Source organism: Ctenopharyngodon idella, chromosome 12 (genome assembly GCF_019924925.1).
Source record: "Ctenopharyngodon idella isolate HZGC_01 chromosome 12, HZGC01, whole genome shotgun sequence".
NCBI classification, from domain to species: domain Eukaryota; kingdom Metazoa; phylum Chordata; class Actinopteri; order Cypriniformes; family Xenocyprididae; genus Ctenopharyngodon; species Ctenopharyngodon idella.
In genome coordinates this window covers 6,316,744-6,341,566 of record NC_067231.1, presented here as the reverse complement: position 1 = coordinate 6,341,566, position 24,823 = coordinate 6,316,744, and the positions used below count along the sequence as shown (strand labels likewise).

Genomic DNA, 24,823 nt, shown 5'->3' with positions numbered 1-24,823 from the left:
GTGATCCCTGCATACTCTTCAAATGTGTAGCTGCAGTGAAACTGATATTTTTGAAAGCCACAAAAAAACATTTAGCTGGAGAGGGCGAAACCAAAACGGAACATCATTAAATCTACAGCACTTTCAAGGGCAGTCCAAAGATCTGCATTATTATTATGCAGCGTCCCAGAGCGCTCTGACAGGAGCCTAATATGGCAGAATCCTTATAGCTATCCTCCCGTTTCCCTCGAGATGCAGCTAAAATTATTGCAGTCCCTCTATCGAAAGCACAGAGCAAAGCAGGACCTTTTAAAACCTAATTATTGCAGACTTCACAAATCAGAACGCAAAGTATATGTCAGATTTCTAGACACTAAGCCCTTCCCCGATGGCAAAATATATTGCAATACAATGTTTCAATTCATTACAAACATTTTTATTTTTTACATCCTTTCAGAATCACAGCCAGTCTTTTGTTGGCTGCCGTCCACATACCAGACTGTGAAAAACCCTGTTTTAATTATTAATACACTCCCTATTTGTACAGTTGAACAATCTGCTTTTTATTTGGTATCAATTATAGCCAAATGCCTTTTTATTTTACACCAGCAGGAGTGCAGTGCTGTTTCAAGAGTGACTGACACAATTTACGTATCACCTGCAGACAGCTTTCCTTCTTAACTTGAGAAAGAGTGCGTTAAAACGCTCCAGGTTTTAAATTAAAAAGTCAGTGAATCATTCTCCTCAGCCCAAATTTGTTTCATAACCACCTCTGATCTCATATTAAAAACCAAATAAGTTTACTCTGTAAATTTATGATAATGTATTACAACTTTCAATAATAAAGGACGTTCCAAAGGTCAGTTGATGGGATAGTTCACTCAAAAATGATAATTTTGTGATCATTTACTCAAACTCCTGTTGTTCTAAACCTCTGTGACTTTTGTTCTTCTGTGGAATATAAAAGGAGAAATTTTGAAGAATGTACAATGCCCTTTTTTCCACACAATTGCAATGAAAGGGGACTGAAGCTTCAAAAGATTGGACTGATTCAATTCATGAGTTCAACTCAATGATTCAGTCAAAGCGGTTAAAGTCAGCATGAGACGGAAGTTGTCTTTTTTTCCCTATTGTGACATATATCCAAGTAAAATGGCTTCTCGAACAAGAAAAAAAAAAAAAAAAAATCTATGGCGGGGCATTATTTTGTCCAACGGGAATTGATTGGATAGTTGGATCTTTGTGATTTGCTATTGGTCGATCTCATGTGAGTGACAGGTTGCCCCGCCCTCGCGCCAGTAAACACAACATCAGAGAATAGAAGAGATGTCGCTACAAGGGGGATGTGCATGCACTCAAAAAAATTAACTTTTACTGTTGTTAGTTTCACTCAAACCATACTTGTTCACATTACTTAAAAGCTCATGTAACTACATGAACTTAATTTAACTGAGTTTTTTCTACACTGTAAAAAGTAATACGGTATATCTACTCCACAAAATTTTGGCAACAGATTACAAGCAATGTTATTAATTAAATTCAACAAATAGAATTGAGTTAGAATTAATCAGATTAATTTCTTAAATGTCAACCATTTAAAATGAGTAAAATTTAAGTAAAACAAAAATATTTTTTCAGATATTTTAAACAAAAATATCTGAATAACAGACAGTGTCAAAGATGAATTAAGAACTCTTTATTTTCTATTGCCAACATTGAAGACACCTGATGATAACAAGTAGAATTACTGAAGGAAAGAGAAACACATGAATTAACAGAGGTTTAGATGTTGATGTTTATTTGATTGAAAATGTTTGGTTACCATTATGGTGATCAGTGTTTAATTTAGTTGGGCAGTTTGACTCTTTGCTTTTTATGTCAGTTTGTGGTTTTTGTAATGGTGTTTGCTAATTTTACACATTTTAAATAGTTGACTTTTAAGGAATTAATTTGATTAATTCTAACTAAATTTGTATATGTTGAATTTAATTAATAATATTGCTTGTAATCTGTTGCCACAATTTTATTCAGTAGATAGAGCGTATTACTTTTTACAGTGTACTAAAAATGAGTATTGTCAGCTTTACTTTAAATGAGTTTGTTCAATGAGGTTTTTTTAGCGCATTTTGTAGAGCAAATAGTTAATTTAATAAGGTAAATTAAGTCAAATGAAGTGTTCACCATACATAATAAACTTTTATAAATTTAACATAACATTATTAAGTAAACTGCACATATAAATATTATGTAACAGTGAAAAATTTCAAATAATTTGTATTTACTCAAAGAAATTTTGTCAGATTTACTTACATTTCTTTTGTTCATACAACTAAATAAATTGTTATTTGTACAAATTACTCAATATAGTTGCTTGGAACCAGTTGACACTGCTTTTTTAAGTAAATCCAACAATTAATTTTTTGAGTGTGGATAAATCAATTATAATAAATCCATACGGCTCCAGGGGTTAATAAAGGCCTTCTGAAGTAAATCAATGTGTTTTTGTAAGAAAAATATCCTTAATAATTATAACTTTAAAAACTGTAAATCACTAGCTTCCATTAACGCCATCCACACATTCACGAAAGAGTCCAATTCCGGCGTAAGACATAGTAGTAGGAGTAGCGTAAGCTTATGTGAGAGTAGACGCCTCTCTCTGTTCAAACAAACAGGCCTGGGCAACAAACTCAAGACATTTCTCTTTAAAAATTCTCATTTTAGACTTCTAATTCGTGAGCAGTGCTTTGTTTTGCTTTATCCTCTGCTCTTCTGCGTTCGTCAATACGTCTTGCGTTGGATTAGAGGTCACTCTTCGACCAGAACTAAACTCGCGTACGGTCGTTACCAGAAGCCAGTTATTATAGTCTATAAAAGTTATAAATATGGATATTTTTCTTACAAAAAACACATCACTTCAGAAGGCCTTTATTACCCCCCTGGAGCTGTATGGATTCATTTTATGATGGATGGATGCACTTTTTTTGGGCTTCAAATAAACCATTCACTCCCATTACAAAGCTTGGAAGAGCCAGGATATTTTTTTTTTAATATAACTCCGGTTGTGTTTGGCTGAAATAAGAAATTAGGATGGCTTGAGGGTGAGTAAATTATGGAATCATTTTCATTTTTGGGTGAACTATCCCTTTAACTTTTATGGTGCTTTTGTGCCCTTTTTGAAGCTCGAACGCACCAGTCCCTATTCATTGTGATTCCAGTACAGTCTTCAAATTTCACTTTTGTGTTTCATGGAGGAAAGAAAGTCATATGGGTTTGGAACAATAGAGTGAGTAGATGACAACAAAAATTCTTTATTTTTAATTGACAGAGTAAGTATAATTGTGAAAAAGCTGCTGTTCCGAATAATCCAAACAGATAGAGAGCAATAGTGGTTCTGCGCCAGAATATTTAGCTTACCAAGTGGATCTCGAGGTACTCGGAGTAAATCCATTTAGCATCCTGACAACACAAACACTCTCATATATACTCATTAAAAAGCGACTTATTAACATTACAAAAATCTGCACACTTACAATACAGAAAGAAATAATAAGGTTGCAGGACTGACAGCGAATAAATCACAGATCTTTTTGTGCAGCTATTGATTGTCATTCACAGCTGTAGCCTGCACATAAGCAACAGTGACAAAGCATCCATTATTGATTCTTCTATCTCATAGGAACCTCATACATCAGCCCACTTGAGAGCACGTTTGCCTCCACGCTTCGAAACAAAGCAGTATGCAAATTCCAGTAACTGGCAAAGTAAAAAGATCCATCCACTAGTGCTGCATAATTATTATATCCACCAAATTGAAGGGGGTGATATGTATATTTAGCCATTCAATGCCTTTTAACCTGCTTGAGAACTGATTCAAACGCTATGCACAGAAAATGGATTGTTAGGGATTCTGCAATCCAGCAGAATCCCTGGTTGGCCTTTCTGACTGCCTGGGCTGGTTGATATAGCTAAAACAGTTATCTTGATATTTTCCTGCCTTTAAGTGATGTTCTACAGATCTATATTTTTATAGATTTGTTCTTTCAGTCACAGGAATCCTTTCAAACAAACAACCACTGTAACCAAGCAGATTCAGAAAATCTAGTTTGGAATAATAAATACATGTTTTTCCCACACTATTTTTCACTAAATGAACAATTACATTTTTATTATTTTCACTCACCAATATAACAATACTATTGTAATAACTACAACCTTCACCTACATACATTATTTACTAAAACCTTTTAAAGGGTTGGTTCACCCAAAAATGAAAATTCTGTCATTAATGTCATTTCCCGTAAGACCTTTGTTCATCTTCGGAACACAAATTAAGATATTTTTGATAAAATCCGATGGCTCAGTGAGGCCTCTATTGCCAAGAAGATAATTAACACTTTCAGATGCCCAGAAAGCTACTAAAGATGTATTTAAATTATGTATTTAAATTAATGTATTTATAGTTTATGTGACTACAGTGGTTCAACCTTAATGTTATGAAGTGAGGAGAATACTTTTTGTGCGCCAAAAAAAAACAAAATAACGACTTTATGACAATATCTAGTGATGGGAGATTTCAAAACACTGCTTCATGAAGCTTTACGAATCTTTTGTTTCGAATCAGGGATTCGGAGCGCCAAAGTCACGTGACTTCAGTAAACAAGGCTTCGTTACATGATAAGTGTTTTGAAATTTCAATGGTTCACCACTGGGGGGGGCGTGACTTTGGCAGTTCGTAAAGCTTCAAAGCCTTAATGAAGCAGCGTTTTGAAATCGCCCATCACTAGATATTGTCATAAAGTTGTTATTTTATTTTTTTTTGGCGCACAAAAAGTATTCTTGTTGCTTCATAAGGTTGAACCACTGTAGTCACATGAACTGTTTTAAATATGTCTTTAGTAGCTTTCTGGGCATCTGAAAGTGTTAATTGTCTTGCTGGCAATGCAGGCCTCACTGAGCCATCGGATTTCATGAAAAAATATCTTAATTTGTGTTCTGAAGGTCTTACGGGTGTGGAACGGGTGTGGGTAAGTAATTAATGACAGAATTTTCATTTTTGGGTGAACTAACCCTTTAAAAAAAGAAAGTAAAATGCCACTTTAGTGAAGATTTCTGATGATGATAAACAAGCTTATAACATTAATAACTGTGGCTTTTTGTCTGTTAGCTTTAAAGCTAAAAAATGTATGTTAAAATTTTACTCCTCAACATTGATGGAATAAACTGAATGCATTCAAAATTTATGCTTTTTCTTTTCTGGGAAAACAGACCAAGAATATCAATGACTCATCCTGCACTCAGGGGCGTAACCAAACGTTTGTCCAATCAAATGCCTTCTAGAATGAGAGCATCTCTACCATATCACCTGCTTCTGACTAGCAATACCAAGTAACATTATGTTTACAACTTTGATTAAACTAAAGCCTATTGGCTATTTAAAAAGGCACTTAGTCCGTAAATATGTCCTGCCCAAATTTCCTGTTTCACGTCAAGCTAATTTCTTAACACTTCATTAACACTGAACAAAAGAATGCGGGAAGGAGGGAAAAAACAAAATTAGTCTAATGACACAATAAAAATTGCATTAAAATATTTATGATAAAGAATTCTTGGATTACAAAGGTTGCAAATATAACAATTCCTATGATATCACTGTGTCAACAGCTAATAAAAGAGAAATATGCTATTTATTGTATCTCCATCATAACACTAAATGGAGTTTGACCTCGTTTTGTTAAGCTATCAAGCACTCATGGTCATTTCTGTTTATAATACATAAAATATACAAAGTATGAGCAAATGTTTTGTTTTTATAAGGGTTTCTGATTGCCAAAATTGAGCTAAGACGAAACATATAGTGCTCTGATAAATCAGATCCTTACAGAGCAATCACACAGGAAGCGTAATCACGCTGGGTGTGATCCGTCTGCACATTAATGAGCATTTATACACCATATTGTTCCCAGTTAATGAGAGACACAAACAACCAAAGAAGGAAAAAGCGCAGAGGGAGATGAATACAGGGGCGACACCCTGCCTGTTTAAACAAGTGTCATACTCAAACACTTTCTTGTTGTGTCTTGTACAATCACTTAAGTTTCTACTCAACGTAAAAAATAGGTTTGACGCTCATAAAAAGAAACATTCAAGCCGTGTTATTATCAAAGCCTGCAAGCAGTTAGTCACGACAAACAACACGTTATTTTCTCAAATGTTAATTGAACACATACACTACCAGTCAAAAGTTTGGATAAATTATGATTTTTTTTTTGTTTTATGTTTTTGAAAGAGGTTATTTATGCTCTTCAAGTCTGCATTTATTTGATCAAAAATACAGTAAAAATAGAAATATTGTGAAATATTATTACAATTTAAAATAACTGCTTTCTGTTTAAATATATTTTACAATGTAATTTATTCCTGTGGTTGCAAAGCTGAATTTTTAGCTCCAGTCTTCAGTGTCACATGATCCTTCAGATCATCAGATGCTCATTTGCTGCTCACTTATCATCAATTATTAGTGGTGCTTTATTAATAATAGTTCTTATTATTATCAATGTTGAACAGTTTTTGCTGATTAATAGTTTTCTGGAAACCATAATATATTTTTTATTAGGATTCTTTGATGAATTGAACATTCAAAAGAACAGCATTTATTTGAAAAAGTAATCTTTTGTAACATTATAAATCTCTTTACTGTCACTTTTTATCAATTTAATGTCCTTGCTGAATAAAAATATATTTTTTTAAATGGCAGAGTATCACAATTTCCAAAAAAATAAAATAAAAAAACATTAAGTAGCAAAAACTTTGTATTCAACATTGATAATAATAAAAAAATTTCTTGAGCACCAAATCATCGTATTAGAATGATTTCTGAAAGATCATGTGACACTGAATACTGGAGTAATGATGCTGAAAATTCAGGATTACCATCACAGGAATAAATTTCATGTTAAAATATATTTAAATAGAACTTTTCTTTTAAACTTTAATCATATGTCACAATATTATTGTTTTTACTAATCAAATAAATGCAGACTTGAACATAAGAGACTACTTTCAGAAACATTAAAAAAATCTTTATTATTCCAAACTTTCATTCATTTCACGACACGTTCATATCAGGTCTTTAGATATATGCTGAGTCTCTCTCCCCATGTTCTTTCAAGAGGAAATGATTGCAGTAAAGAAGCCTGCCACAATCAAAACATTATGCCTATGGAATCACTGATCAGAAACACCAGAACCACTAACCCAGTCGGTACGTCTCATGTATGTGGTGTCATGTGCCAAACAGGAACTGTGAGGTATGAAATCATGCTGTATACCAAGTTCAGCCTTCTCTTTGAGGACGTCCTTGAAGTTGAGGCCGCTGTTGAGTGTGGACTCTCTGTATTTGTGGAGCGCTTCTCTCTGGCCGTTCTTGCCGAGCTCCTTCAGCACGGTGGGTTTCAGGGGTATGGCCCGCAGACCCTTCTTCCAACTCGACAAATCCGCCACTGTCCATTTCACCAGATCCTCCAACTTTACAATGACTTTCTCTGAGACGGCGATAACTTCATCCTGTCAAAACAAAAATACAAAATGAGGAAGAACACAGGTGTGGTGAAAGTGTGTGAAAGAGGAACCAGGCAAAACATGCTTAAATTCCTAATCGATTGAAAACATTCACCAAACTGTGGCCACCAAACTACATAATTATACTAACCAACAAACAAAACAAAAAAAGGGGGCGGGGGAGGGGAGGGGATAAAACAAATAATACGTTTAGCTTAAAAAAAAAAAAAAAAAAATACACGACTGTTCAAAAGTTGGGAATAATTAAGGTTTAAAAAGATCTCATGCTCACAAAGGCTGCATTTATTTAATCAAAAATAAAAACTGTAATAAATGTGAAATATTATTGCAATTTAAAATAACTTTCTACTTAAATATATTTTAAAATGTAACTTATTCCTGTTATGCAAAGTTTAATTTTTACCATCATTACTCCAGTCTTCAGTGTCACGTGATCCTTCAGAAATCATTCTAATATGATGATTTGGTGATCCAGAAACATTTTATTTTTACCATTTATCAATGTTGAAAACAGTTCTTACTGCTTAACATGTTTGTGTAAACCATGACACAGTACCATTCAAAAGTTTGGGGCAAGTAAGATTTTTTTTTTTTTTTTTTAAGAAAGACATTAATACTTTTATTCAGCAAGGACATATTAAATTGACCAAAAGTGACAGTTAAGACATTTACAATGTTACAAAGGATTTCTATTTCAAATAAATGATGATCATTTGAACTTTCAATAAAATCTAAAAAACGTTTTCCACAGAAAAATTAAGCAGCAAAACTATTTTCAACATTGATATTATTATTACTATTTTTACTATTATTTCTATTATTATTATTATTATTATATAATTGAGCACCAATAATAATTTATAAAAAATGAGTGCCAAATCAGCATATTCAAATGATTTGTGAAGGATCATGTGACATTGAAGGAATAAATTACCTTTTACAGTATATTAAAATAGAAAAACATTATTTTAAATTGTAATAATATTACAAAATATTACTGTTTTTACTGTATGTTTGATCAAATAAATGTGGCCCTGGTGAACATAAGAGACTTCTTTCAAAAGCATTCAAAATTCTTAATTATTTCAAACTTCTGACCATAGTGTATATTTAAAAACTTTTTCGAAAATGATGATTAGGATGTGTCCACTGATTCAAGGTTATGTACCGGTACAACCAGTACCAATCAGTACAAAAAAAAAAGTTGACTGCAGTACCAGTAGTACCGAGCACTCTGTATATTCTGTACCTGCTGAATAGAAGCTGCTTTCAAATGCTCTTGTTCGTGTTTGTTAGAGCACTCTCTGAGCATCAAAGGTTTCTATTTACAGTGTGTTTTTGAAGTGTTAAGCATTGTAGCCAATCACAATTATATCTGTTGAGCGCATGAACGCAATGCCCTATCAGAGGTCAGTAAGTTAATCAGAATGCACTCAACACCGCTGAAAACACCGCTGTTTTGTTTAGTTCAACGCAGGCAGCAAGCTCGCCAATCCATTCATTTTAACCAACAAAGTGCAAACATGATGTAAATAAGAAATTCATTGTAAAATTAAGACACCTTTTTTGTCCAAAGCGACTTACAAACGACAAGATCAATAGAAGCAGTTAAACCAACAAAAGAACAACAATATGTAAGTGCTGTGACAAGTCCCAGTTAGTCTAGCACAGTAGCCACACTAACCCCCGGTTTCAGAGATCAGGCTTAAGCTAGTCTCAGACTAAAATGCATGTTTGAGCTGTTTTAACTGAAAGTAACTTATACATATCTTAAAATATGTCAGTGCCATTGTTTTGTCTCAAGATGCACACCAGTAATTTTTCTTCTAGGGTACATTTATAATAGCTACTTAAATGCCCTAATTGAACTAAGGCATAATCTTGGCTTAGCCTAAGCCCTGTCTGTGAAACCGAGCCTAAGTATTTCGGCCTTAGTGCTTTTCTTCATTACCCATTCACAACCTGAAGACAAGTTTAGTTTAGTTTTTCATGCTGCTAAGTACACTGCAAAGTTTCTGGACTGACAACCGTATTTAAATGCGTGATTGAAACTGTGATGATTGACAGTGATAACCAACAGATCAGACAAAACAACAGTTCAACAGTTTTGCTCTGGTACCAAAATTGGTATGGAGAACCACAAAACTTTATGGTATTGGTACCAACTACTGAAATTTTGGTACCGTAGTGGACAGTCCTAAAGATGGGATTTGAAAAATTGGGTTCAGTGTGCACAGCCTAAGGCACCAGACAAAAAGCACAACTCTAACCACAGTTATTTCTTCCTTCTAATATATATCTTGCGCAAGTTGCAATTCAAAATGTTGTAATTAGGAGTGCAATTCCATTTTAATGCGTCACCGCACTAAAACATTACATTGACTTTGCCAAACAGACTTGCATTATTCACTTATAAAAGTGAAGCAAGAGCTTTGCTTGTGACCTGGCATGGGATAACAGAACAGTCCCAGTTATACAGGGAATCTGGGGAACAGATGCGTTCGTATTTGGCAGAGCTCTGGATCATGCACTTTTGACTGATCGTACAGCACGCTGAGAAAATTCACTAAATGCTTCCTTCGCATTGTTTGGCTACGTTTCCCAAGCTTGACCCAATAAAGGCAAGGATAGATCAGAGGGAATACCTGCTCTGCGACACTGGAATATAGTTCATATCTTTGCTTCCTCTCCATTCAGTGCTTCATTCTGCCAGATCTGCAGGCAGCAACAACTTTCTGCTGAACAGACCATGTCTAATTACGTCCTCTTTAAGTAGGGCTGTTTCTTTTTAGGTTTCAGATTTTTTTTTTCTTGGTTCTATAGAATAGGTCCCATTGTCATGCTGTCAAGCAAACAATTTATCTCTTGCACAGACAGCGTAATGGGCCGAAAATGGAACTTTACTTCAGTGTACTTAAACGTAACATATGAAAAGGTTTATAAAGTTACCAAGAAGAGGGTTTGGCCTTAATAAAAGCAGCTAATGGAAGGTTATGAATGCGTTATCTGAGATTTCCTTCTAACTCGCAACAGGGCATATATACGCATTCCTCTAGGTTTACATAGCATTTCACTGGAACATAGAATATTGCAGTAGAAATTAGTTGATCTCAACTGGTGGGTTGTGATCCAAAAAAATGGAAAAGCAAGAAGGATAAACATACCAAGAAAAAAAAAAAAAAAAAAAAAAAAAAACATGCTAAATCCAAACAATAAAATAAAATAAAATAATATAAAATAAAATAAAATAAAATATGGGAAAGCAAGATGGATAAACATACCAAGAAAAAGAAAAACATACTAAATCCAAACAATAAAATAAAATAAAATAAAATAAAATAAAATAAAATATAAAATAAAATAAAATAAAATAAAATAAAATATGGGAAAGCAAGACGGATAAACATACCAAGAAAAAGAAAAAGAAAAACAAAAAAAAACATGCTAAATCCAAACAATAAAATAAAATAAAATAAAATAAAATAAAATAAAATAAAATAAAATATTTTATTTTATTTTATTTTATTTTATTATTTTATTTTATTTTATTTTATTAAAATAAAATAAAATAAAATAAAATATGGGAAAGCAAGACGGATAAACATACCAAGAAAAAGAAAAACATACTAAATCCAAACAATAAAATAAAATAAAATAAAATAAAATAAAATAAAATAAAATAAAATAAAATAAATAAAATAAAATAAAATAAAATAAAATAAAATAAAATAAAATAAAATAAAATAAAATATGGGAAAGCAAGACGGATAAACATACCAAGAAAAAAAAAAAAAAAAAAAAAAAAAAACATGCTAAATCCAAACAATAAAATAAAATAAAATAATATAAAATAAAATAAAATAAAATAAAATATGGGAAAGCAAGACGGATAAACATACCAAGAAAAAGAAAAACATACTAAATCCAAACAATAAAATAAAATAAAATAAAATAAAATAAAATGAAATAAATTTTAAAATAAAATAAAATAAAATAAAATAAAATAAAATAAAATAAATAAAATAAAATATGGGAAAGCAAGACGGATAAACATACCAAGAAAAAGAAAAACATACTAGATCCAAACAATAAAATTCAACTTACTATATAATTGTGTATAGTAAGGATGGCATAAAATAAAATAAATAAAATAAAATAAAATAAAATAAAATAAAATAAAATAAAATAAATAAAATAAAATAAAATAAAATAAAATAAAATAAAATAAAATAAAATAAAAATACAGGCATGTTCCTTAACAATCTGTCTTTTGTTTACTTTTAATTTTGTTACTGTTAGATTACAACTATGAGAACCACTAATTTCAATGACCTTTTTTTCAACCACTACGGGTGTAAATAGAAAACATGCAGCCCTCGACATTGCACACCTCCAAATGTTTGCAGCAGGAAAATGAATCTAGCCTCTTCATAATGACCATCTGAGCGCAGAGGCATTTGTTTTCACACGTCTATAAAACTAAGTGGGTCAAACTCTGTTAATCCTGATGGCGACATAGCAAACTTTACTATAAGATCATGTGCCCTGCTCTGCTGCTTTGAAGCTCTGACTGCACCCTGCTGCTTTGATTGAAATATTGCTTCACTGTATAAATTAATTTAGGAGGAAATAAATAAAACAATAAAAAGATGAACAGATTCCATTTACCTTATATTATTAAGTGATGTTAAGAAAACGATCAATCAAAGCCTTTAACAGGTTTCCTTGCATTACTTTTGGAAATACACTCGCCTCCTTTTTATTACACTTTAAGGGTCTTTAAGAAGCAGAGCAAAGGGGTGTAGACTGCAAAGCCCCTCAACCAGAGTCACGCTGAGCCCGTCTCACTCCGCTGATTCAGAGGTCAGCTCAAGAATTCCCCAGGTCACCGCAGATTTGTACACCTGCTTGCATGTCGATTTAATTATTGACCTGCTAACGTGAAAAAGGGGCCTCGCAGATCCTTAGGAAGTCTTTTTAAGTCTAGTTAAAAGTTAAATCAAGTATTCAGCTTGAATAATTGATCTTACTCTGAACTCAAACTAGGACTGGGCGATACAGCTTAGAAAAATTATACACTGATTTTTTTTTTACTTTTATACTTTTCACTTTGACAGACAGACAGACAGACAGACAGAGAGATAGACAGATAGATAGATAGATAGATAGATAGATACTGAATCATTTCCATTCATATGCAAATTAAAAATACACAGTATAAATCACAAAATTTACCTACAAATATTTTTACCACAACATTTCAATACAAATGGCAAGATGCAAATCAATGACGTTTTTAATGCTATTATAAGATGCTATTAAAACATGATCCTTATCTAAATTCTTTCATACTCAAATATAAATCAAAACGGTCTAATTACACACTCATTAGGAAACTTAATCACCAAATAACATATCACCATCAATATCATTATGAACATTATTTGACAAATATTCAAAATATCTCACCTAGCCAAGCTAATGTTGTCACACCTAGCATAGAAGGCGCAAAGAAAATAGCACCAGGCTGCAGATTTAAATGAATATATTAAAATATAATGGCAGGAAAGGCACTCAAAGAATACAATTCAATCTTATGTTAATAATTTCTTCTGTTTATGAAAACACCCAGAGATTCTATTAATACCCTTTAATATTGGATTTCCCTAATTACTATACATGTAAACAACAGCTAAGGCTACAGCTAATGCTTAATTGTACACAGTTAAAGCTCTGCAAAGTTAAAGCAGGAAAACTTGTTTACATTTACTAATATTCCTATTACAACTGAAGCACACTTGACTTAATGCTACAAACACAATCTTATATCATTTATGAATGTTATATCATGGTAAAAGAATATAATCACAATAAAGCAATTTTCTCTGTAAATTCAATACAAACTGTTTATATATTAAACTACCATATGCTAAAGCCTATTTTTGGATAATCTAGTGAAATAAATATTTAACAAATGAAAGCTACTTTATCTCATTTGATTATTTTCCTTATTTGTAGAGTATAAACCAAACTGACATTGTATTATCAGCTGGCGAAGATCACTTAAAAATAAATTTGCTTGCTCTCTTTAGGTAAACTTTTACAGACGTTAATCCCTAACTTAACAACATCATTGGCATTCAGCAGCACCCAAGTTTAGACACAAATTGTCACTGTTTATTTTCTCATCTCAAAACTCTAGTGTTGCATTAAACGTCTGTTTTGCACATTCACACCGAAGACGAGACCCGCGGCTCCATCCTGCTGCAATTAGCACAGTCGCTGTCAAAGAGGCATGAACTGATTCAGAAATAACTTGCAGATGTGCAACTGAAATCTCTCCTGAATCTAATTCAGTTCCTTTTACAACATGCCAACAAAAGCCGTTTGTTTGAATGTGTCGAGCGGTGCGCTGATTGGACGTGGAAGTGCAGCGCAGCTTCAGAATGGGCCGCTCTGAAATATGATGACACCGCCTTAGAAAATTAAACCCATTTGTCATGAAACGCGAGAGGTTTGAGAGACAATGCAAATGTTTGCTCGTAATGCTCAGATGAAGGTTAAAGAAAAACACGAAATATCAATGTCAACCACATTTTGTGGGTTAAAAAGTTCAAATAATCATGTTTTAACAAGCGATTGCTATTATTCAGATTTAATACCCAAGTCGTTCATCAACCAAGGTGGACTATTTTAGCTCAATTTCTTTTTTCCTACTTAATATTTTTGGCAGCCGTTCTTTGAAGGGAATAAAATCAGAGACGAAAAGAGGCTTTGTGAAGTATGTTGTGCTTCAGCACACTGCTATACTGCCAGCGCCAGCACGGTAAAGTCTCCAAATGTACCTTTCAAGACAATTCGAATAACCCACCGTGAGCAATTAATGTTGCTTATTATACACAATCCAAAGTTTTTTTGTGTGATAGTTTTGAGGAATAAAAACTGAATAAGGAAAGTGAATGCTGACAAAGATTGTCCCTGGTCCCCATCAATTTTGACTGTAAAAGTACATTCACATTAGCTACATTTTTAGCTACGAGAGCAACAAGATCCACTGTGTATTGTCAATAGTGTAGTGATGTATGAAGCACAGCTCACACAGAAGTCACTTTCAAACCAAGCAACTTTCTGTTGATCAATGTTTCTAATCTGAATGTCCAACTTAAACCCGTTGAGAAATCTGCATAGGAAAATCTTTCACTCTTGCTAGGAATGAAACGGTTACCGGTTTGACGATAAACCATAATAAAAAATTCCCTACGGTTAGTATTTCTGCTTCACATTTTAATTATCTTTAAATCCATATTTGCAAAGTTAGCTACAGTTTCATGCAGGCGCAACATGAAGCGTAAGTTTTATTTTGTGTGAAAACATGACGGAATGGCAGAGTGCTGAGAGAAATTATATGAAAGAACGTATGAATGATTCAAATACATAAACGTATAAAGGGGAAACCTGCCTTCAGAAAAGTTTCGATGGCATTTGCTTTTCATCTTCCCTCCATGTAATGCCTAATATAGTATTGTTTATAGCAGCTGCTTTGTTTATAGAGGTTACAAACGGGAAACAGCTCTATTTCTGCTGTTCCATAAGCGCCATCTACTGTCAGAGAGTGGATTTACATTTTCATTCAGCCTGTCTACTGTTTTTGTCCAGACCAATGCGAAAATCAAACCAAATTTTTGTTCCATACATACATACATATATATATATATATATATATATATATATATATATTTTTTTTTTTTTTTTTTGTTTGTTTTTTTTTGGCAAAAAAAAAAAAAAAAAAACTTTATTTGAACATGTAATTAGTAGATAATAAAGTTATGTTCTAAGTCACCCAACCAATATTTTTATTCGTTTAAAATCCAGCCATCATTTTTTATGTTTTATTTTTAATTATTTTAATGTTTATGCAAACAAAAGTGATGCTAATTTTACTGTATTTGTTGTTTGTTGGTTTTCGACATAAAATATGGTGAAATTATTTCAGTGTGTATACGAGTAATTTTGAACACTTCCAGCACATTTTAACAATAGTATAATATTGATAACCGTGATCATTTTGGTCACTATAGTCGTGATATGAAATTTTGGTAACACTTTAGTTTAGGATCCAATTCTCAATATTAACTAGTTGTTTATTAGCATGCATATTACTAAAATTTTGGCTGTTTATTAGTACTTATATACATATATTAATGCCTTATTCTGCATGACCATATTCTACATCCCTTAATCCAATACCTAAACTTAACAACTACCTTATTAACTATTAATAAGCAGTAATTAGGAATTTGAGGCAAAAGTCATAGTTAATAGTTAGTTAATAGTGAAAAATTGGACCTGAAACTAAAGTGTGACCAAAATTGTCATACCGTTTCATCTCTAGCTCTCATATGAAAATCCAGATAGTGCTAGATTCCTTTTGAAATGACTGGATTTCGCCCACAAAAATTCACAGAAATGGTAAATGTAACCGCAAATTAAGGAAAAAAGCAGCTTGGACATTCGGCTAAATATCTCCTTTTAAACTACTTGTCAAAACTTTGGAATAATTAAGATTTTGTAATTGTTTTTGAAAAAAAGTCTATTATGTTCACCAAGTTTGGATTTATTTAATCAAAAATACAGTAAAAAAAAAAAAAAAAAGTGAAATATTACTATTAAAATTTAAAAGAGCTGCTTTCTATTTTAATAGAAAACAGTGTGCAATTTTTAAAATGTACTAAATAAAAATAAAATTAAAAAAAAATGTAAAATGTAAATAAAATGTAAATTTTTACATTTTAAAATGTAATTTATTCCTGTGATGGCAAAGCTGACTTTTCAGCAGCCATTACTCAGTCTTAATGTGTTATTTTAAATGATAACTATGTCACATCATTACTGTTTTTACTGTATTTTTGATAAAATAATTGCATAAGAGACTAAGAGACTTCTTTCAAAAAGATTTAAAAAATCTTATGTTGTGTGTGTGTTCCACACAACAAATAAAGACAAACAGGTGAGTACACATAAAACAGTACTTTCATATACGTATGAACTAGGCCTATCCCTTTAAGTCTGCCTAGTCACCTCAGAGTCAATTATGAAAATATGTACTTTTGCACATCCCTAACTTGAACTGCCACAGTAAAGTAAATAACATGTTATGGAATGTTACCAACAAAAGGATTGCTGATTTCATTTGAACTATAAATATGTCTTAGGGATTCAAACACAAACATGGACTGATGCCAGGCAGAAGAAATGTGTCTGGATCTCTGCCACGTGCTTCCTGCACAGCTCCGAATTTCCAGGTTTGTAATTCAAATAACAGCTGAAAGAAGCAACTAATAAGACATTAGCGCCCTTCTCTGGATCCTTTGAAGTTACTGGCACTCAAGAAGAAGAAATTTGCAAGCGTACTTGCACACGCAGCCATTATCTTTCCTTACACACGGTTTATAAATGCACAGTACTAGAGGATTCTTATGGATATGCAAACTATGCCTGTTAGACAAAGTGCACAGTGCTTGCTGGAATCTGATATGGAATCTATTTATAAACCACCAACCCCATTTAGTTCTGCTCTTATGTCACATAAATGCTATTCAAGAGTATTGCCAGTGCCGAGTCTGTCGACACAGCGTTAAAACCCCTCTGTCTCTCTCTCGCTCTCACACACACACTAAAACAATGATATTACGAGCTAAGGGACTCTAGAACAACTGGGTCCAATTAAATCCTGAAAAACTGTGAGAGCAGTGCTGAGCTCTTGCCAAAACAATTCCTCCCTTTAAAATGACACATATTTTCTGTGAAATACTATCACAACTGAAATATTTGCTGTGGTAGGGAGTAGCTCTGTATCTTTATTTCTGAGAAGGAAAAAAAAAAGTTTTACGCTTTAGGACAGATTAAACAAGATAAAAGACAAGAGGAAATATAATTAGAAACAAACAGATCCGTGTGAAGCCGAGCCGAACGCCAGTGCTAGAGAGTACAGTAAGACTGTACGCCCAAGAATTTGTTGGCCCAGGAGGGCAAAAACAGTCGATTCAAAAAAATCAAAAACTGCACGTCTTCACAGGAGTGTTATGTTGCCCTCTCTAGGCACAAACTCTAAGTGTTAAATTTTATCGGCCGGCTGCCAGAAAGAGATCACTGCAGGCCTGTTGCTGTTTCAGCCACTGCTATCCTTCTAATGAATGACTAACCCCAGCCAGAGGGGAAATTACATCACCTGGGTGTAGAAACAAAAAGGCAACAGCAAAGTGGCCCTGTTTTATCACACAACCGTATACTCGCATACCTTCCTGTTTGCATACACGCGGTCGCTAAACATTAGCACATTGCCAAGTCTTCGCAGTTGAGCATTCAAATAAGACAGAACGTTGATCAATTGTTCAAACAGTATAGATTCAGAGGAATTTGTCAGATCAGTGGCTCCCAAATTCGCTTCAGGCGTTTATAATAAACATCAAGCAGCGGTTCAACACAGTACCAAAATCGTTTAGCGTACATAAATAAATGACAGACTGAAACATGTGATAATTATTAATAAAAAATAACTTGATGTGCATATTATATATATTATATATATATATATATATATATATATATATATATTAGTCAAACCAAAATTTATTCAGACACCTTGAACATTTCATTCATTAATACAGTTTATTCACTATTGTTTTAAAAAATGGTAATAAACTATGAAAAGATCTCAGAGTTAAACTATGTCAGAAAAATTTAATCTTAATTATGTCTGATAACACTTAAGCAAAACATGGTCAGGTCAAAGTTTCTGAATAATTTTTGGTATATATACAGTGAGGGTATATATACAGATATAGTGAGTGAGTGTAAAATATGTAAGAATATTAGATAAAATAACACATTTTTACATTAATTTAATATTAAATAATTGAAATGAATAATATACAATTAAAAAAATAATTATAATTATTGTATTAATAATATAATAATTATAATTATATAATATAATGCTTATATAATGCTTATAATAGCTTATTTTGTTTTGTTTATATATAGACTTTAATTATTCACAATTAAATAATTTAAAATTATAATATATAATTAAATAATTTTAATTATAACAAATTTTATAATTTAATTTAACACATTTTTATTATATATATATATATAATAAAAATATGTGTTAAATTAAATTATAAAATTTGTTTGTTTGTAAATTAAAATTATTTAATCAAAAATCATTTTAATTATAATGTATTTATAATTAAATATAATTTAAAATTTTAATATATATATATATATATATATATATATATATATTAAAAATGTTAAATTATATTTACATATAATTTAACATATGTAAATATTATACATTATAATTAAAATGATTTCATTATATATTTTATAATTAATATATATAATCATTTTCAATTATTATTATTACTAATAATAATAATAATGTATAATTAAATTCATAATTTTAATAATATCAAATAAATTAATAATAATAAATTTCCATAAAAATATTGCATTTCCTTTGACATTTTAAAAGTTAAGTGTATTTTTGTTCTACCCTACTTATCCATTATTAAATTCTAAGTTGCACTTAGCATTTTTAAATTCTGTCTGCATTTAGCAGTTTTTGCATGCTCTTTGTGACCCTATAAGAACAAATATGTGCCCCATTTCTGGGTCATGACCCATCCACTGACTCTCTTCTCGTAAATAGGAAACATGTCTGTTATTGTATTATTAACACAGCATAGTGCAGCCTCTGCAAATGCATGGCAGTTTCTATGATAGCTGATTAACTTTATCAGCGGTCGCTTGGGTTATTCGCTGCAAATGCAAATGTAATTTAATTGGACAATCTGCTGAGTGCATCTGAGGCTGCCGAGTTGTGAAGCTCACATTACTGCAGGTGCTTTGGCTGACACTTAATCACATTGTTATTTAAATTCACCATGTCTCATTTAGCAACTACACTGGGAATGCACAAAAGAGTGGCGAACATTCTTCACAGTTTTTTCACACAATACTTGTTAAGACATGTGTAAAAAATAGTACACTCCAAACTCAATATTACAACAAATAAGACGTGCACAACATTGCAGAATTTCAATGAACACCTTTACACAACATTGACTCTAACTATAATGCGACTGAAAGCAGAAAATGGAACACCGTTCTCTGAAAAGGCTGTGGGTACATTTTGGAACTGACATACTTCTGTTAATCGGCCAATCAGACACAGTTTAATGGCCAAATATTGTCTGATTAGTACTCAGTACAGTCTTAGAAAAGAGGTTAAATGGGGTTCAATTCAGAACCCTATAGGGTTCTTGACTCAATTTTATGCAAAAAAGGTTCTATACAAGGAGAAATGTCTTAAATGGTTGCAAATATTGGGTGATTAAATGGGTGATCAAAATCTTATATCACGATATAGGTAATTTTATTTCACAATAATGATATATATCATTATATAGCTATTTTTGCTTTAAACAAGGTTTTTGTGATATCAAAATTATTGATACCAGTGAAATTTCATAATTCTCCTCACCAAAATATCCAACCTGATCTCACAGCAATTCATACGTATTTTACGAGGTGGCTAATTCGTACGAATCCGTATGACTTCACTCGTACGAATTTGTACATTTTTTTGCTAAATCGCACTTATTATATGAGTTGCCAAATTCGTATGAATTCGTACGAATGGCCTACCCCTAACCCTGCCCCTAAACCTACCCGTCACTGGGGTTTAGACAAATCGTATGAATTCATACGAATGAGGTCGTACGAATTTGTACAATTAGCCACCTCGTAAAATACATACGAATTGGTTGTGAGATAGTGTTGAAATATCACAAAAACTAATGCTAGCCTAATAAAAAAAAAAAAAAACAAACAAAAAAAAAAACTCTCAAGCTTACCGAAGACAAGTAAAGAGTCAGTGATAAAAAAAAAAGAACAAAGAAACTAATTACAAGCAACCGGAACAATAGAACAAAGACACAAATGAAATAGACCTACCTAAAAATAATCGAAATAAAAAACAGGCTACTACATAAATTTAATACATAAATTATAACGTAATTAAATGTACAAAAAAACACTGAATAGTCTTAACGGTGTAAATTAAATATACATTTATTCTTATTAAAGTTACAAAAGTGATTCAGTCAGGAGCAGTGAGAGATTTTCTCTTTATCGTTTGTTGTTTAACATTAATGTCACAGATAGCAGCAGGTATATTAGGCTGCCGCCACTTTAAGACCGAATGCACTGATCTAATATTCTGATACACATGTGCTTTCTCAACTGTTTACGTTCACTTAAGACATATATAAACGACTGTGTTTATGAGGATACTCGCAAAGACAGGAATTTTGACACATAAGTGTGTGTATTTGACCGTTCAAGACCAAAACAGTTCAGTACTCGCACGCTCTATTAGCAGCGGCTTTATGTTCATGTGTTTCAGGTCTCTTCACTCAAAAACCATCTCTCAGACGCGTATATACCGAAATTAGTTCTCTTTCGCTGCTTATTGTGGTTTAATGGTTTAAAATCAGTCGTTTTAAAACTGCAATGCTTGAAAACGCATGCAAACAATAAGCTTTTGTGACAGCGCAGCACAAAAAGTCACGTGAGCGCGTAACCACAATAGTGGACGATAGTCCAAAATCTCTACCGGTTGACAAATTTCTACCATTTTATCGTGCCTATATATCACGCAGCCCTAGATACATAATTTCATTTTTAATGGGTTGTTTAAATTTTTCAACTGATAAAGTATGTTTACAAGCTGTTTAATGCATATAATTTAATAAAAATTAACTAAATCCATAAAATGATCCTATGATGGGAAAAAAGGTTCTATATATGAAGTGCCTGACAGAACCTTTTAAGGTTTAATATAGAACCTTTCCTTCTGAGCGTATGGTATGTTAATAAGCATATGTTATTACTTCAAAAACTAGTTATTGGTCCCAAAAATGACTAAGAACTAACAGTATGCAGCATATTCTCAAAACCGTAAAGTATACCTAAGAGTGGAGCATTGTCCTTGGCTGGTAATCCTATCTCCCAGGCCGTTTCAAGATCAGCAGTCATGAATGCGTAATAAATTTGAAAAGCAAATAATTGGCATTGCTGCTGAGTGGGGGAAGGGAGGGAGGCCGGTGGCAAGTTGGAAAGAGGACAGAGCTCTGATCAACTGAACAAACAGTGCATTAAGACTAATGCTTTTCCTCAATAACACCTCGTTACATTGTGTAAACACCATGTTTTCAAGGTCGATCCCAGCTACAGTTTATGTTTCCACCTAATATTGATAATAATTCAGCAAAGTAACCTTGACATTTCGACAGGGCTTCACACAGAACCTGTTGATTATTTTGAAAAGGCTATTTGATCCTCCACTCCACGGGGGGAGGACAGTAGAACGGTTGAGGTTCACACACAGCAGATTCTCTTTTTGTATTCAGGATCGGTGATTACACGAGCAGTGCAAGATAAAACAGGTACAGACTTTGTTACATTACCCATGTAATACCGCAGCTGTGCTGCTTTGTTAAAATAGCAATTGCAACACAATCGGTAGAGCACAATGGATGGGAAAGCAATACATTACACTGTCAAAAACACTGTTTTTAACAAAAAACATGCTTTATGTGGAGTCAAAAATAATATTGGTTATATAATAAAAGTAATAAGAAATAAATTGATAATTGGTCTGACCAATATTTTTCACCAATATTTACAATCTCCTACTTCAGTTATCTGGTTAAATGGTTATATATTTATATATATATATATATTTTATTTTTTTTTGATCAATTATATATATTTTTGAATTTTATATATGTATAATTAAAAATATGTTAAATTATATTAGATTAAAAATAAATTATTAAAATGTCAATTATTTAATTGTGTGTATATATATATATATATATATATATATATATATATATATTAGTTATATTGTAATCAGTTATATTAAATTAGCTATTATATATATATATATATATACACATACATTATATATGTATGCATGTATAAGCATGCATGCAGTCTGTCAAATCAACTAAATACATAAAAAAAATCATTAATATACAGTAAAATAACATAAAAAATATGTTCTTGTACAGCAAAAGGTTAAACGCAAACATCTCAGTCGATATGCAATGTGAAAATCATTATTAATAATAATAATAATAATTATTATTATTATTATTATTAATTATACACATTTTTACTGTTGTAGTACAATAATTATTTAGTTATCTTTGTATTAAAAAGTAATCTCAATAAAAACATTAAAATTGGTTTTGAATATTAGCCACTGGACACATAAAAAAACAATCATTATCAATCAACAATCTCTAATATTTATGACTGACTCAACCTGACTACATTAGCTTCAACAAACAAAAATCATCTTTAATGATAAGATCAGAAATAACTATAAAAATGCAGTTATACTTTTTTTTACAGTGTACCCCAAAGATATCACGTTATTACAAATAATTTTTGCATACGAAATGATATGACATTAATATAATTATAATCTATTAAAAAGTGATTACAAGCAACTCCACAACATAATAACGAATTTGTTACTGTTAATAGCATTTAAACCTTACTCAAGTAAACGCACAGCAGCATAAACAAACACAGTATTGTGAAAGAACAATGTTTCAGTACATCAAAGGGTTAAATCCCCAGAAAGAACATTTTTTTTTCATTCTGTCGGGCAAACACATCTCAGCTTATATGTAATGTGGAATGAGGCTGCAGCACTTTAACATAATAACCTTCATAAATGTCACTCGCTCGCTTTAAGGCATAGCAGCTGCTTGATCAGCCTGCCGTTATTAATCAATTCCTATTGATATTAGTTCAGAAACATCGCACATTTCAAACATCTGCCTGAGATATTCTCCAGCATAAGCCATATCTCATCAGCGACGATCAGCAACAGTACACTTCACATCGATCGCCCGTGCACGTTTCGCGTATTTCTTTGCCTTGATCTACGCGTCTCATCACAAGCAGCAACACTATTTTATCAACAATCAGCAGATCGCAACGCCACAACGAGGCGCTTCAGTCGTCTTTGACATTCTCAGTTTCCGCACTATTGTATATCAGATGAAACAAGCAAACACTGATGTGACAACTTCACACAATGGCATCATTCTCATCATCACACGCTGTTTGAAATGCATGCGCTAAACGCTCGTATGCAAATGAGCCGAGGCGAAATGAACACAAGGGTCCACTATGACTGCGTGTCTATTATTAAACGCGATGCATTAGATGTCTTGTGATCACACAGCGGAATAGATGCGCTGCAAAGCCACACACAGCTCATATTTCATCCATACCACAATAAATACATCGCGCAGGGACGGAGCCCTTCATAGAAAGCGGCAAAAGCAAAGAAACGTGCCAGAAATTACCTCTCCGTGAGTGACATTTCTGCCCTGGGGAGTATCTTCTGGGAGAAAATAAAGTTTGGAGCTGGATAGAAGTTGCTTGGTTGTCCTTTCCTCCCACAAGAGCTGTAGTTCTGCTATGCAGATGGGGTCCCCTGCTTTACATCTGACCAAGAAAAAATCACCCAGGGACAAAATTCTCGCTTTGCCTTCAAGGTGAAATCTAAACGCCTTGTAGAAAATGTAAGGTCCGTGCAAACCACAAGGTGAGCCTACCCACTGCGGAAACACAAATAGACATGCCATATTTATATTCAGCAACATTTTATATAACACGGGATCAGAGGCGAGCAAAGCATTCCAGCTGATCACATGATAAATCACATTCTATAGAAATATGAATAATAAAATATTAACTTTTGTCGTAAAGTTTCTTCCATTGATTCCCTATCGTAGCATATGACTAGATGCGAGCGCGTAATAAATTAATTAGAGGCTGAAATAAAAGCGGAGTGGATGATATTACCAGGAGTGAGTTGGGCTCCATCTCGTCGCTCTGAATTGATTAAACTCAAACATTCTCTCCAAACTTGTTGGCTTGAATGGATCACCGAAGGTCCTGGAAGGGCAAAATATCAACGCGCGCACCAACGCGACGACCTTCAATATGAAACCGACACACTGCGAAATTAACTCACCTAAAATGTCCGCAATTGGTGTCTAATATTTTTTCAACCTATATTATTTCACTTACGGTCATTTTGGTACATTTTTTGCAACCGCGCGTTCATATTAAATTCGTGAATGCGAATGGAGGCTCGTTCATGTGC

The 24,823-nt window shown here is 32.6% G+C and overlaps 1 protein-coding gene across 2 annotated transcripts in view; it reads right to left on the bottom strand.

The window, feature by feature from the left end:
• arid5b (AT-rich interaction domain 5B) overlaps positions 1-24,684 on the bottom strand; it is a 137,620-nt gene extending 112,936 nt beyond the window's left edge. For both annotated transcript variants that reach the window (XM_051915029.1, XM_051915030.1), the window contains exons 1-3: positions 24,520-24,684; positions 24,018-24,272; positions 7,308-7,542 (exon numbers count right to left, since the gene is read on the bottom strand). In XM_051915029.1, coding sequence (XP_051770989.1) covers positions 7,308-7,542; positions 24,018-24,272; positions 24,520-24,540 — 511 coding nt within the window. In that variant the 5' untranslated portion in view covers positions 24,541-24,684. The remainder of the gene's footprint in view (positions 1-7,307; positions 7,543-24,017; positions 24,273-24,519) is intronic.
• Between the last annotated feature and the right edge of the window lie 139 nt (positions 24,685-24,823).